The 13,015-nt window shown below is 38.8% G+C and overlaps 1 protein-coding gene across 7 annotated transcripts in view; it reads left to right on the top strand.

The window, feature by feature from the left end:
• Nucleotides 1-13,015, top strand: part of CDKAL1 (CDKAL1 threonylcarbamoyladenosine tRNA methylthiotransferase) — a 652,719-nt gene that overhangs the window by 520,013 nt on the left and 119,691 nt on the right. For all 7 annotated transcript variants that reach the window (XM_033863886.2, XM_019945111.3, XM_033863888.2 and 4 more), the window contains one exon: nucleotides 2,357-2,419. In XM_033863886.2, coding sequence (XP_033719777.1) covers nucleotides 2,357-2,419 — 63 coding nt within the window. The remainder of the gene's footprint in view (nucleotides 1-2,356; nucleotides 2,420-13,015) is intronic.

The following is a 13,015-nucleotide window of genomic DNA, read 5'->3' on the forward strand; positions in this document are numbered from 1 at the left end:
TTAATATCCGTCATTTTTCTTCTGATTGAAGTATAAGCCAAGAACTGTTAAACCAACTAAGTGGGTGTGTGGAAAGGAAAGAGAAAATTATAAGCTAATGAAAACTTTGGCGGGCAAGTGACCTGTTCAGAACAGATTCCAGGGCTCATAGAGCCAGGGGACTGTTTCCAAACTGTTATAGATGCATCTCTGCTCTCTAGAGAAAAGGAGTGTTAGATTACTTTCGAGCCCAGTGGTCAGAAGCACAGCTCAGAGCTGGACAGAGGAGGTAGGAATTTTAGCTGAGCTGCAGGGAGAGATGACTGTTGGTGGGTGTCAGAATGTGGAAACAGGCCAAGTGAGTTGAAGGACTGCTCACTGGAATTGTGGCTCCAAAGACAGTTCTGAAGTAGGGAACTAATCTTTGGGAAAACTGTGAGTGTATACAAATGACTCTAACACAAGGTCCTAATTCATATCGGCTCTGACTGCTGAGCCAAGTAGCTGCCCAATGTCATATAGAACCTATGCCGGGGATCTGCCTAGACCTGTGGCGTAGGGGAGGTGTGACAGATGTGCTCATGAGGAGGCTGGAGTTTAAAGAAGGAAACACTTCCCTAGGAAGCATGGGTACCAGGCAAGCATTAACAACATCAGAGTAGAACCTGGAACAAGATGGGGGCAGCATTAAGGACAAACAGGCCACTCTCATGACAGAATTTTAAGACGTGGTAGTGGGCTAACTCTATGATGTATAAAAAATAAATACAAGAAATAAATTCTATCTTTTTTTTTTTTTTGCGGTACGCGGGCCCCTCACTGTCGTGGAGCACAGGCTCCGTACGCGCAGGCCCAGCGGCCATGGCTCACGGGCCCAGCCACTCCATAGCACACGGGATCCCCCCAGACCGGGGCATGAACCCGCGTCCCCTGCACTGGCAGGCGGACTCCCAACCACTGCACCACCAGGGAAGCCCAAGAAATAAATTCTATAATCAACAGCTGGGATGATGTTCAGTATCTGTTTTTAAAATATCTATTTTCTAAATTTAAAAATGTTCTCACCTTTAAACGAAAAAGAGAAATTAAGAATTTCCAACCTAAGCCACAATCCCTTCTTCTCTCTCACTCTTCATGAGAGGACACACTGGTCTAGTGTTGGGGGAGGGGGCAGCTTGACAGTTTCTGTCAAGGTAATAAACATGCATTCCACTTGATCCTGCAACCTGACTTCCATAATTTATCTTTTTTTAAAAAAATACACACACTCAAGCTGGCAAAGATGTTTGTGCAAAGATTATCATTATATTTATAAACTGAAATGCATTTCAGGAAAGAAGTTCAGATTTCAGAAGTTTTTGGATTTCATAACTCTGTCTAAGGGATTGCAGAGCTGGATATATAAGCATTTAAGTTTGGCAAGGATAAATTGTGAAGAGGAAAAAAGTAAATTTCAGAACAGTGTATACGGAATGATTCCTTTTCTTTGGAAGTAATAGTAATCAATTGTGTGTGAAGATATATGCACAGAAGGTCTGGAACCATCCACAGAATTGCTCATGGTGGCTGTGGTGGGGTGGACAGATCACAGTGGATTAGTAAACAAGCTGGTTCTTATAGTCGACTCTCATAGGAGAACCGCACACTTCTCCATTGTCACAGACACTGAGGAACAGGAGGTGGAGAAGCCCGGCTTCTTCTAATGATGACAACATCATTGGAAGTGAAGAGAGCCTTCTCTCTTCATAACTGTGGATGAGACTTACATGTCATCATTACCGATGCAATAGTTTTATGCCTAACTCAGGTATATTCATTTATTCATTAGTTTAGCAAATATTTATTGAGGGCCTACTGTGTGTGAGTCACCATATATATAACAGTGCCATATATACATATCTGTGTCACTATATAGCAGTGACAGGCTCCAGCAGACAGACCCAGGCTGTGCCCAGGAAGCCTGAAGTAGGCATATTGCTTGTTTAAATGGATGCATGCTAGTGCCTAACTCAGAGTAACTGCAGTTGGTGTTGCAATGAAATTGAAAGTGTCCTAAATATGTTTTTCTTTCTTTTCATAGTTTCTTCTTCATTTTAGTCTCTGAATTATGCATTTATTATAAATAGAGTTTTAATTATGGAACCTTCTAGAAGGAGGTTGCCTGACTGGTCTGTGACAGTGATCCACATAGCCATCAAGTGGCATTGGTTTCTGGTTATATCCATTTGTCCCAGGTTGACAGTGTAACCCCTCAGCTTGCACAAAGGAGGAACCTCTAAGTAAACAATGTTGTAAAGCAGATACATACAGACAGACAGATACACGCGTGTATATTTTTGCCATCAGCGTACTCACATGTTTGTGTTTTCTTCCACAGAAAAAGCAAAGAACAAAAGATCTCTCTCAAGTATTTCATTCTTACAATCCATATGATCACAAGGTAAGAGAAGAATGTTTGTGTTCCTGGGTAGTAGAAGTCCTTCTGAATGTATAGCACACTTTTCACCAGTATATAGTGGTTTTGAACTACAGTTACCAATTACATTTATATTTCAGTTTTAATTTTTTAACTCTTTATCTCTTGTAAAGAAAAGAGAAGATCTGTATTTCTGAACTAAAATAATTCTATTTTATGCATATTAAAATCTAGTTACATATCATCACTGAAATCTCAAAGACTGTGAAAAGACAGATTTGGGGGTGTTTTTTGATTGGTGGGTTTTTTCTTTCCAAACAGTGTAGTAGACGAACCTGGCTTTGGAATTGGTAGAGACAGTTGAAATATTATCTGCCAACTGTTGGTTCTCCATTGCTTCTGACAGAAACTTATGTTTCTAAATAAAAATCCTAACAAAAAGCAGTGCCGAGAATCATAACTGAAATATTCACTCCCGAGAGTTTTGCTACACAGGAGACCGAGTAGTGTAATGACCCCTGCATCCCCATCCCATAGTTTCATAGACCCGTGTCCAGTCTTGTTTCATTTATACCCACACTCTCCACTTCCTATATTTGAAGAATTCTCAAACATCTCTTCATTTATAAGTATTTCACCATATATTTGTAAAAGATAAGTTCTCTTTAAAAAAAAAAAAACATAACTTTTAAAGAAAACGCTCAACACCACATCTTCATGGGGGGGGAATACATTAAAGTATTCTGAGACTTGTACAAAACTTCTATATCATATAAGGTTCCAGTAAATCTGTTAATTTGAGGTGATTTCAGAAGCAAACAAAACATTCGCACAGTTGAAATGCTAATATAAACTTAAATCTTTATCTATGAATCTACAAGGAGACATGTGGTAAGGATTTTTTAACTAGCCAAAATAAGTAGTGTGAAAAGTACTCTCCTCATTTGAGAATACAGAAATGTCTGGATTCAGGAGGAAAAAATTGTGCCAGTTGTTCATAGAAGTTGAAGGAATTTGAATCGCTTCTAGTGTTTCTGTAGTGAACAGTTGACTTAAGCATCAGAAATTTGTCAGAAGAGGTGTTTATATTCCACGTGACCGCGGCGATACACAAGACTAAAAATTTTATCATTTCAAGTTACATTTTTCAAGTTAAATCAGTCACTTTGCAGAATATGGCAATTTGTTTGGAAGCGATCGAGCGAGCCAGGCGTGTCTGACAACGCAGGCGCAAGGTGCAGGCTGATAAGTAGTACAAGAGCAAAAGGAATGAGATTGGCCAGATTTCTGGTGGGGAAGTTGCATTTTTTTTTTTAGACGATGCCACTTAATAAACATAAATGCAACAGTGGCTGAAGTTAACATTTAACAACAGCAGCAACAAGAGGCTATGACGAATCAGAGGTTTTGCCTGACTTGTCTAAATTTTGCCCACTTCGAACATTTTTTTAATTCACAGTTAAGGGAAATTCCATTATTCTTTTATTAGAACTCTTAATGGAACTTCGCCATTCACAGCTTCTCCCAGCTTCCTCTTCATATCCTTTGTGGCACTGTATCAAAGTCACCTCAGATGATTTTGGCTTCCCTTGTGAAGACTTCATTCCTCTACAAATTAGTCATCAGGCAGTGAGGAATTGAATATAAAATGCTAGATGGAGTTCCTTTTGATCTTTGCTTTAAGATCGGTAATAAATTACTGTGAAGTAGCTGGACTGCTTGATGAGTGGGTTTTGCAGCCCCCAAGGTTCAGCCTGGGGGCGTTCTGTCTTACTCTATACGTGTAGTGAAGGGAAAGGGGAGAGTTTTCCTTCTGGCTCCCGTCCCTTACTGCCTCCTCCGGATTTTCTAAGCTCCAACCAGGCAAGGGTAACCGTGTTACTTTTAACTGTGTCTCTTGTTGGTCAGTTTCCACAAAGACTAGAATCACAGGGATTGAGTCACGTGCACTGTTTTCTCAATATTAGAATGTTCCTTTTTTCCCCATAAATAAAATAATAGAAGGTTGTGGTTCGAGTTACTTTGTCATTTTTAATTACCCAATTATATTCGAACAAATTCGTTCTCTAGGCAGAAAAAACGTTAGTGTAAAACGTTTTGTAAGATGTGGTTAAAGTTGGTTTAAACATCTCATGCTCAATGAGATTTCTGGAGTGATCTTCAGGTTAAATATATACATGTGTCATAAATAAAAGCTTATATAAAGCTTATATAAAATAAAGTATAGGCTGTCTGGGATTTGCTTTAAAAAAGAATCAAAGGAGGAACGTGGGTAGGGCACAGTAAAATAAGGTTGGCCATGTGTTGATGATTATTGAAACTGAATTATTGGTTTGTAGGGGTTCATCATTCTACTCTGTGTATGTTTTTATATGATTGAAGTTTTCCATAGTAAAAATGATGCAAGAAGTAAACTAAACTCTGGTCTGCTCCCGGGAGCGAATGTTGTGATACTCTTTTCCTCTCCAGCTAAATCTTTTCAATTGTTCATTTTTCCCTTGATGTAAATTTGTACCAAAGAAGGAATACTCAGCATTTCAGTGGGTTCATTATGCTGGGTAAACTCAGAAATGCAACTCCTGTTCTAGAGTTGGCATAATTTCCTGGGGCTTCATCCCAAATTATAGTGGGTCACTTAAATGATAGCCTTGCCTACAAGAAACTGTTAAAACAGTTGTCATTACAAAGGGGCGTTAGTACCACCGTTTTGTTCTCAGTGAGTCAGTTATATTTGCTCTCCTTTCCTTCCCCCCAACCAAGACTGCTCCTGCCTGACCCCAGACACAGGAAAGTCACCAGGTTAAACAAATTTGTTGTTTGAGTGAAGCCAGGTGCATTTCTTAAGCATACTGTAAAGCCATTGTTTAGGTTGTAAATGGTCAGTTTGTTTTCCCTTAGGTGCTGTTGCAAAAAGCAAATAAAGCTTAGGGCAAAATGAGCATTCAAAATTAGTCTTAAGAAAAATACCTGAGTTGTTTTTTTAGACTCTAAGACAAATTTTGCTGGAGACTGGACGAATTTCATTTTGGATTGTTATCTCTGGTCCCATGTCCATTTTTTAAAAAATTGTTTTTGGGAGTTCTCATAATACAAACTTACACAGATAAGGCTTGACCAAACCTAATCCCCACTTATCTATCCTAATAAAAGGGAACATTGGTAAAGGGAATCCAAAGCAGCAGGTAATCTGATTGTATTTTGAACATTATATTCTTTCCTCTGTTATTTTAATAAACACATAATAAACATAGCTTGGAATTTCTGAAAACACATACTAACTACCAGGAAGATTATAGGGATAGAGGTCTTCCACTTCACAGACAGCCAACCTGGAGTTGAATTTTTCCTTTGGAGAAGTCACAGGTAAGTAGAATAGGCTATAATTAGAACACATTTATTAAAGGTATGCAAATTAGCATATGCTTTTTATCTTTGGCCTGACGAAAATATTGCCATGCATATAAAAGATGTCTCTCTCTTTCTTATTTCCTTCCTTCCTTACTTCTTTTCTTTCTTGTTAGATTTTATCAGAATTATGTGTTTGGAGAAATCTAGGTTTATTAGCTAAACACAGATGTTTTTTATAATCTGCTATTGTAAAAAGCTACTATAAAATATGAAAATACTTGGAAAGAAAAAAGTACACAGTTCTGTTTAGATCTATAGTGGTTTTTAACATCTGCAAAATTGAATAAGTTCCTATTCCATTATTCTTTTATTAGAACGCTTAATGGAACTTAAGGGGCAGAGATTATTTAAACAAATAATCTATATGAATTAATATATACTTGACCATTAAAAGTGAGTTTTTAACAGGCTGTCACTGTTATAGTTTCTGTATTTTGTGAAGTAGGCTTCTCATTTTCTTTTAGTGACTGTTGTTGTTTTAATAATTTTCTACATTTGTAAAATGTTCTACATTTCGTACATAAATCAATGGACAAGTAGAAACATTATTACATGGCTCCTGTGTTGGTGCAATAAACTTTTCTTTGTCTTTTTGGTGACCAATTTTTTTTAATGATTTTTCTACACACATAGACATGTATCACTTGAACTGTAAACAAACTCACCTGTCCAAAAAAACAGCTGCGTGTGAATACATTTGATAAGTTAGCATGTGAATAGATAGAAAATCACTCACTCCAAGGGATTTTATGTAGCAATCTTAGCCGTCAAAAACACAGCCCGGAACCTGAAAGTAAGCCAGCCTAGGCCCAGACTGTCAAAATCATCTAATTCTCTCTCCCCGCCTCATTACTTCTTCAGTTCTCCATCCACAAACAGTCCAGTTTTTTGTTTTTTTTTAATAGTTCTAACACACATAGATGCCTGGCTTCTCAAACCACAGTCAACCCTAGCAGCAGTTAAAAAGAGGGTAGTTATTGCTTCAAGAAGTCAGAGCTCCATTAAGCAGTGGCCGCATACGAAGTGAAGGCAAGGACAAGGCCATAAAAACTCTAAGTCATTAACAGAAGGACTCTAAAAGTGCAGCTGCCCAAGTCCCCTTCATTTGGACCCAAACACCCCTGTAATACATTTTTGTAGTCCCGGAATAAAATAATTGGACCAAAATTATATCAAGAAACAGATGTTTTGTTTAAAAATAGTAAAGATGTGTATAATCTATTTGTACAAACTATTTTATGAATAAATTTCATTTATCTTGAAAACTCTCTTAGGAACAGCTGGTTCTTAATAAGGTTGGGTAAATGAAGTACGTATTACTATAGACAGTGGTTTAATAAAAGAGAAATAGTGAAAGAATGGTTGAACATGTATTGGTAATTGGGTTAAGGACAGAAAATATGTGGGAGCATAAAAGATGAGAAGGGTAGAATCAGTCTTACCCCAAATTATTCATTCATATAATTAGACACTGTAAAAATATTAAAGCCTTTGAGAATTATTATAAGATATTTTTATCCTAAAGATTACTCTAGGCATAACTTGAGTGAATACTTGTAAGCAGTGAATCAGTACAATGCATTTTTAACTGAAGTATTAAGTGTACAAAAAAAGTTGATATGTATTTCTCTTATCCACCCTTCTAAGACTACCTTAAGAACTGTCGTGAATACAACCACTTGCGGGAATTCATATCTCCTAGTGCACAGTGAGCTATATAATAAAAAATGTAAAATTATATTTTCTGAGGCTTCATTTGGGCAGAAGCCCAATCTATTTCAGAAGTCTTGGGACAGAAAAAGTCTTCAGTTATACAACCCCCTTTCCTCCCTTAAGAGATTAGTAGTCTCTATGACATCAAGTTTCATAAATACATATATCATACCTTAAGCAAAAGGGACAGTTTCGTTTCGGAAAATCATGTATTGATTTACATTTCTCCATTAATCAAATATATCTAGTGATTTAAGATAAAAGTTACTTTATCCAGCTCTTTATGTTTGAAGAATAATGGCCATTTGACTCCATCCTCAGGCAGCTACAATACTGTCAAACCTTCCTCATCCCCTGTGCTTTGAATAACGTCATGCAGCAGCAGAGTGCTGTGGGTTGCGCTTTAGAGAGGGAGATGCAGACTTGGATTGTTGCCTGCTGGCCCTGTTGAGCTTTGAGCTATCTGCTGTCTGGAAACAGCAAATTCAGTTTTTAATGGATCCAGCCCTCTACGATGGCCAGATTTTCATGGCACATGCAGAGAAAGAGACAAGTTATTGATTTGGCATGTTTTTGCCATGCTTAAAACAGTTCTCTGCAACACGTTGGCCAAAGCCATTTGTGCGCTTACCTCCATTCCCCATCTCTGGCAAAGACTAAAAAATGTCTAAAAAGTAATTTTCGGGATGTTGCTAAGTATCAGGAGCAATTGGATTAGCTTCTAACTGTTTGAGTTCCCTTATTGTCATGTTAACATGTGTCATACTAAAACCATGCTCGGGTTATGGCCTTGAAACCCAAGGAAGTGAGCGCTTCGGTAAATATTAAACCCATTTCATTGGCTCCATGAACTCCACTCTAAAGTCGGTTGAATAACTCAGCCTCAGAATAATGGACATACTGAAAAGCTCTTTTGGTGTAAAATCTGTGCTTCCCTCTCTAGGTGACCATATAATTGTTGCCAAAGAGACAGATATAGTTCAGCTGCTTCCAGCTTCAGCAATAGGTATCTCTAGCCACGCTTTTGCTTCCTGATGAATGCCAACCTGATCCAAAAGCATTTTCCTCATTTTTAACTTCCCTCAGCTTGTGATTCAAGTTGAGTAACAGGTCATGTTTCCTTGAGCCTAACTTTGACATTGTACCTGTGTATTTTCTTCTTTTCTTTCTAACATGGCATTGTTCTAAAACTCAAACATTATTTTTTTACGTGTTGATTTAATTTACCTTGTTACTGTAAACGCAGGGGTAGGTGGTATGGAAGTATGTGTAAATGGCAGAGATTGTGGTGACGTTAAAATGATATATCCAGGGACCCATAGATGTCAGAATTCTGCTCTGGCAGTTACCCTGAGGATTGACGAGGAGGCTGGAATCTGACTGGACCATTATTATTATTGTTATATTATCATTATTATTAAACTACTTACAGCACACCCTGTAACTGGTAATATTCTCAAAGCTTTACATATACACATAACTCATTTAATCTGTATACCAACCCAGTAAGTACTGTTATTATCCCCTGTTTTATAGATGAGGAAACTGAGACACAGTTAAGTAACTGCTCAAGGTCACACAGCTAGTAAGTTATAGAGCATTCTAGCTCCAGAGTCCATGCCCATCACCCCTCTGCCATGAGTAGCTGCAAATCTGCTGAGTAAGAGGCTCTGATAAAGGTGGGCTGACAAACACAGCTTAAGTTCAAGGTCAGGATGGGCCTTCTTACCCTGCCTCTTTCCCTCCAACCCCTAAATCTAAATAGGCAAACTCTATGTAGAAACAGAGGTAGGAGAAGGAATAAGGAGAGAGAAAGGACAGCAACAGTCCGGGGGAAGAGTGTCAAGGATTCCACTGACTGGCCTCCCTGTAAAGCAGACAGTAAAGCAGCCAAGCTTGTGCTGGCCACGGCCACCCTCACCTCCACTCTTCCCCTGTCTGATTCATTCACCAGAGGAACTTGATTTAAGCTGTACATCAGGGCTGCTATCATCAGAGACTAACAGATGACTGCTAAACACTGTCGGGCACACTTTTACTCACAGAGCCGTGTTCACCGTGCTCTCCTTTCAGCTCCCCTCTGTGAGGGTGGGAATGGGGCAAGTTCCAGCCAAAGGATGGGAGTTCTTTAGGGCCAAAACAGCAGGGGATGTCCAAGCCAGGGAAACAGGGCACGCCAGCCTAAAACCCTAGAGCCCAGAGAAAGGTTGAGGAGAATCAACTGAAGTCCAGTGGAGATGGGAAAATGGCAGCAGGGCAGGTTAGAAACTGGTAGACTGCTGTCCTGTTCCATCTATCAGGACGCCAGCTAGCATTTGCAGCTTATCTTATGGGCAGGTGGCGTCATGAGGCAAAAGTCAGAAAGTTCCCCAGGTCCTGACTAAATGTCCTATTTAGTAGCATATTCTCCTCCCTCCACCTTCCCGCCCAGCTACTCCCGGGAAATATCAGCAATAGGGGAAAACAAAGTTCATGATCAAATATTTTGCTAACATTCAGTATAAAAGTACTGATAAAAAATTAATCAAAAGAAAATCTAAAAGGCAACAGAAGCAAAAATAAACAAGTGGGACTACATGAAACTAAAAAGCTTCTGTACCGCAAAGGAAACTATCAACTAAATGAAAAGGCAACCTAGCAAATGGAAGAAAATATTTGCAAATCATATATCTGGTAAGAGCTTAATATCCAAAATATGTAAAGAATTCATACAACTCAATAGCAAAAAAACCCCACAAACAATCCAATTAAAAAGTGGGCAGAGGATCAGAATAGACATTTTACCAAAGAAGATATACAGATGACCAACAGGCGCCTGAAAAGATGCTCACCATCGCTAATCATCAGGGAACTGCAGATCAAAACCGCAGTGAGATATCACCTCACACCTGTCAGAATGGCTGTCATCAAAAAGTCAAGCAATAAGTGTTGGCGAGGATCTGCAGAAAAGGGGACCCTTGTGCACTATTGCTGGCCATGCCTCTGTGGAAAACAGTATGGCAGTTCCTCAAAGAATTAAAAACAACTACCAAATGATCCAACAATTCCACTTCTGGGTATTTATCCAAAGAAAATAAAAACACTAACTCAACAAGATGTATACACCCCCATTGTTCATTGCAGCATTATTTATGACAGTCAAGACATGGAAACGACCTAAGTGTTCATCGACAGATGAATGGATAAGGAAAATGAGGTGTGTGTATATACACACACACACACAATGGAATGTTATTTAGCCATAAAAGGGAGTCTTGCTATTTGCAGCAACATGAATGGACCTTGAGGGTATTATGCTAAGTGAAATAAGTCAGGCACAGAAAGACAAATGCCGTATGATCTCACTTAAATGTGGACTCTAAAACAAAACAAAACAAACTTACAGATTAAAAAAAAAAATCAGATTGATGGTTTCCAGAGGCAGGCTGTGGCAGGTGGGAGAAATGGGTGAAGGGAGTCAAAAGGTGCAAACTTCCAGTTATAAAATAAGTCGTGGAGATCAATGTACAGCATGGCAGCTATAGTTAATAATATTGTATTGTGTATTTGAAAGTCGCCAAGAGAGTAAATCTTAAAAGTTCTCATTAAAAGAAGAAAATTTTGTATATATGCTGACATGTTAACTGGGCCCATTGTGATCGTTTTGTAGTGTAGACAAATATTGAATCATTATGTTGTACACCTGAAACTAACATAATGTATTTCAATTATACCTCAATTTAAAAATAAATAAAAAAGAAAATCTACATAGAAATGGCAGTTACTATATTTTAAATTATTTATCAGGCCTAAAAGTATCTCAGTTTCTACTGTCATTGATTGTGTACCTGCCTCTACGAAATTCACTAGCATAAGGAAGAAATCAGCAGAGGAAGGAAGAGGAACTGCATTGCACCGAGAGCCAGAGTGTGTGCATGTACCACTCATCCCCGGGCTGCTTGCCTCTGACTGCTCCAGCAGTCACCCCCATGCTGGCCCTCGAACATCAGTCTTTTCATGCAGTTAAAACATATCACCAGTCTCTTTCCTTCTTGATACGTACCTGCCCCAAACCTTTTTTCTATGTCTCACCACCAGTGGGCGCTACCACTTACCAACCTTTCCCAACAACACACTTAGCTAGCACACCCTCCGCTTGATATGTTAGGCCTGTTGCATGTTGGGTTGCCAGTTAACAAATGAAAATGCAGGACACCCAGTTACATTTGAACTTCAGATAAATAGTGAGGGGTTTTTTGGTTTGTTTGTTTTTGTTTTTTAGTATAAGTATGTCCCATGCAATATGTAGGACTTATTTATACTAAAAATTTATTCATTTATCAAAAAAAAATTTATTTATCTGAAATTCATATGTAAGTGGGTGTTTTGTTTTTATCTGGCAACCCCAGCTGCATGTACATTACACTTTTCACTTCAGCAAATTGAGATAGATGAAAGGGAAAAGAATATCCAACATGGAATGAAATAAAAAATGATTTTAAAACCTCCGCTGTATATAATGTGAAGGATATGAGCAAGTTTCTTCCTACTCCTGACACCATCGTTGTATAATGTTCGTGGCCTCCCTGTCAAAGGCTGACACCAATGTCAGACATAGTTTTTCAAACATTCACAATTTTAATTAAGAAGATAAAGCAAGTTACTCATTTAACTTTTGTTCTCTAAAATCTTATGACCATGTTTTATCCTGGGAAACCTGTTTGGAAAATTGCTTGGAAGACACAAAGAGAAGTTAAATTAAAAAGTGCCTGTACCGGGCTTCTCTGGTGGCACAGTGGTTGAGAGTCCGCCTGCCGATGCAGGGGACACGGGTTCGTGCCCCGGTCCAGGAGGATCCCACATTTCGCAGAGCGGGCCCGTGAGCCATGGCCGCTGAGCCTGCGCGTCCGGAGCCTGTGAGAGGCCCGCGTACCGCATTAAAAAAAAAAAAAAAAAAAGTGCCCGTACCTTATTTTCAAGGAAGAATTTTCAACACCCCCCGAAAAAGTACACTTTGTTTCTCAGCAATACATTTTATCGTAAAATATGTTAATGACTTCTTTGTAGCTGAAGTTATTTTTATTGAGATGCACTAAGAAGCATTAATGCCGGTGATGCTTAAAGCAAGTAGTGCAGGCATCCACTAGCGAAATGAGGATGCTATTACTGATTTTTTTCGTCTCTAGCTCTGCTGCTCAAGTTTTCAGATGGTTGAAAATCCTTTGATTGGTGCAGTGTGGGTTGATGCTGTTTGCAGAGTTGGCTCCCCAGGCCTGGCCTCTGTCTTCCTCAGCACATTATTAACAGCGGCTAAAGGCCCCAGTCTTGTACCACTCTCCCATGATCACCAGCCTTCGATACAGATTCTGACTTGCACAATTTCCAGAATTCTCTTGACAAAGAATAGTGAAATGAAAATATTTCCATGGGCCAATAATTCATTCTGTGCAAGGTTAAGAAGACATAATTACAGTTAGCATCTATGATGCTTTTTTAATGTATACATTAACACTCTTCTCT

This window comes from Tursiops truncatus, chromosome 10, assembly GCF_011762595.2.
Source record: "Tursiops truncatus isolate mTurTru1 chromosome 10, mTurTru1.mat.Y, whole genome shotgun sequence".
Taxonomy (NCBI): Eukaryota; Metazoa; Chordata; class Mammalia; order Artiodactyla; family Delphinidae; genus Tursiops; species Tursiops truncatus.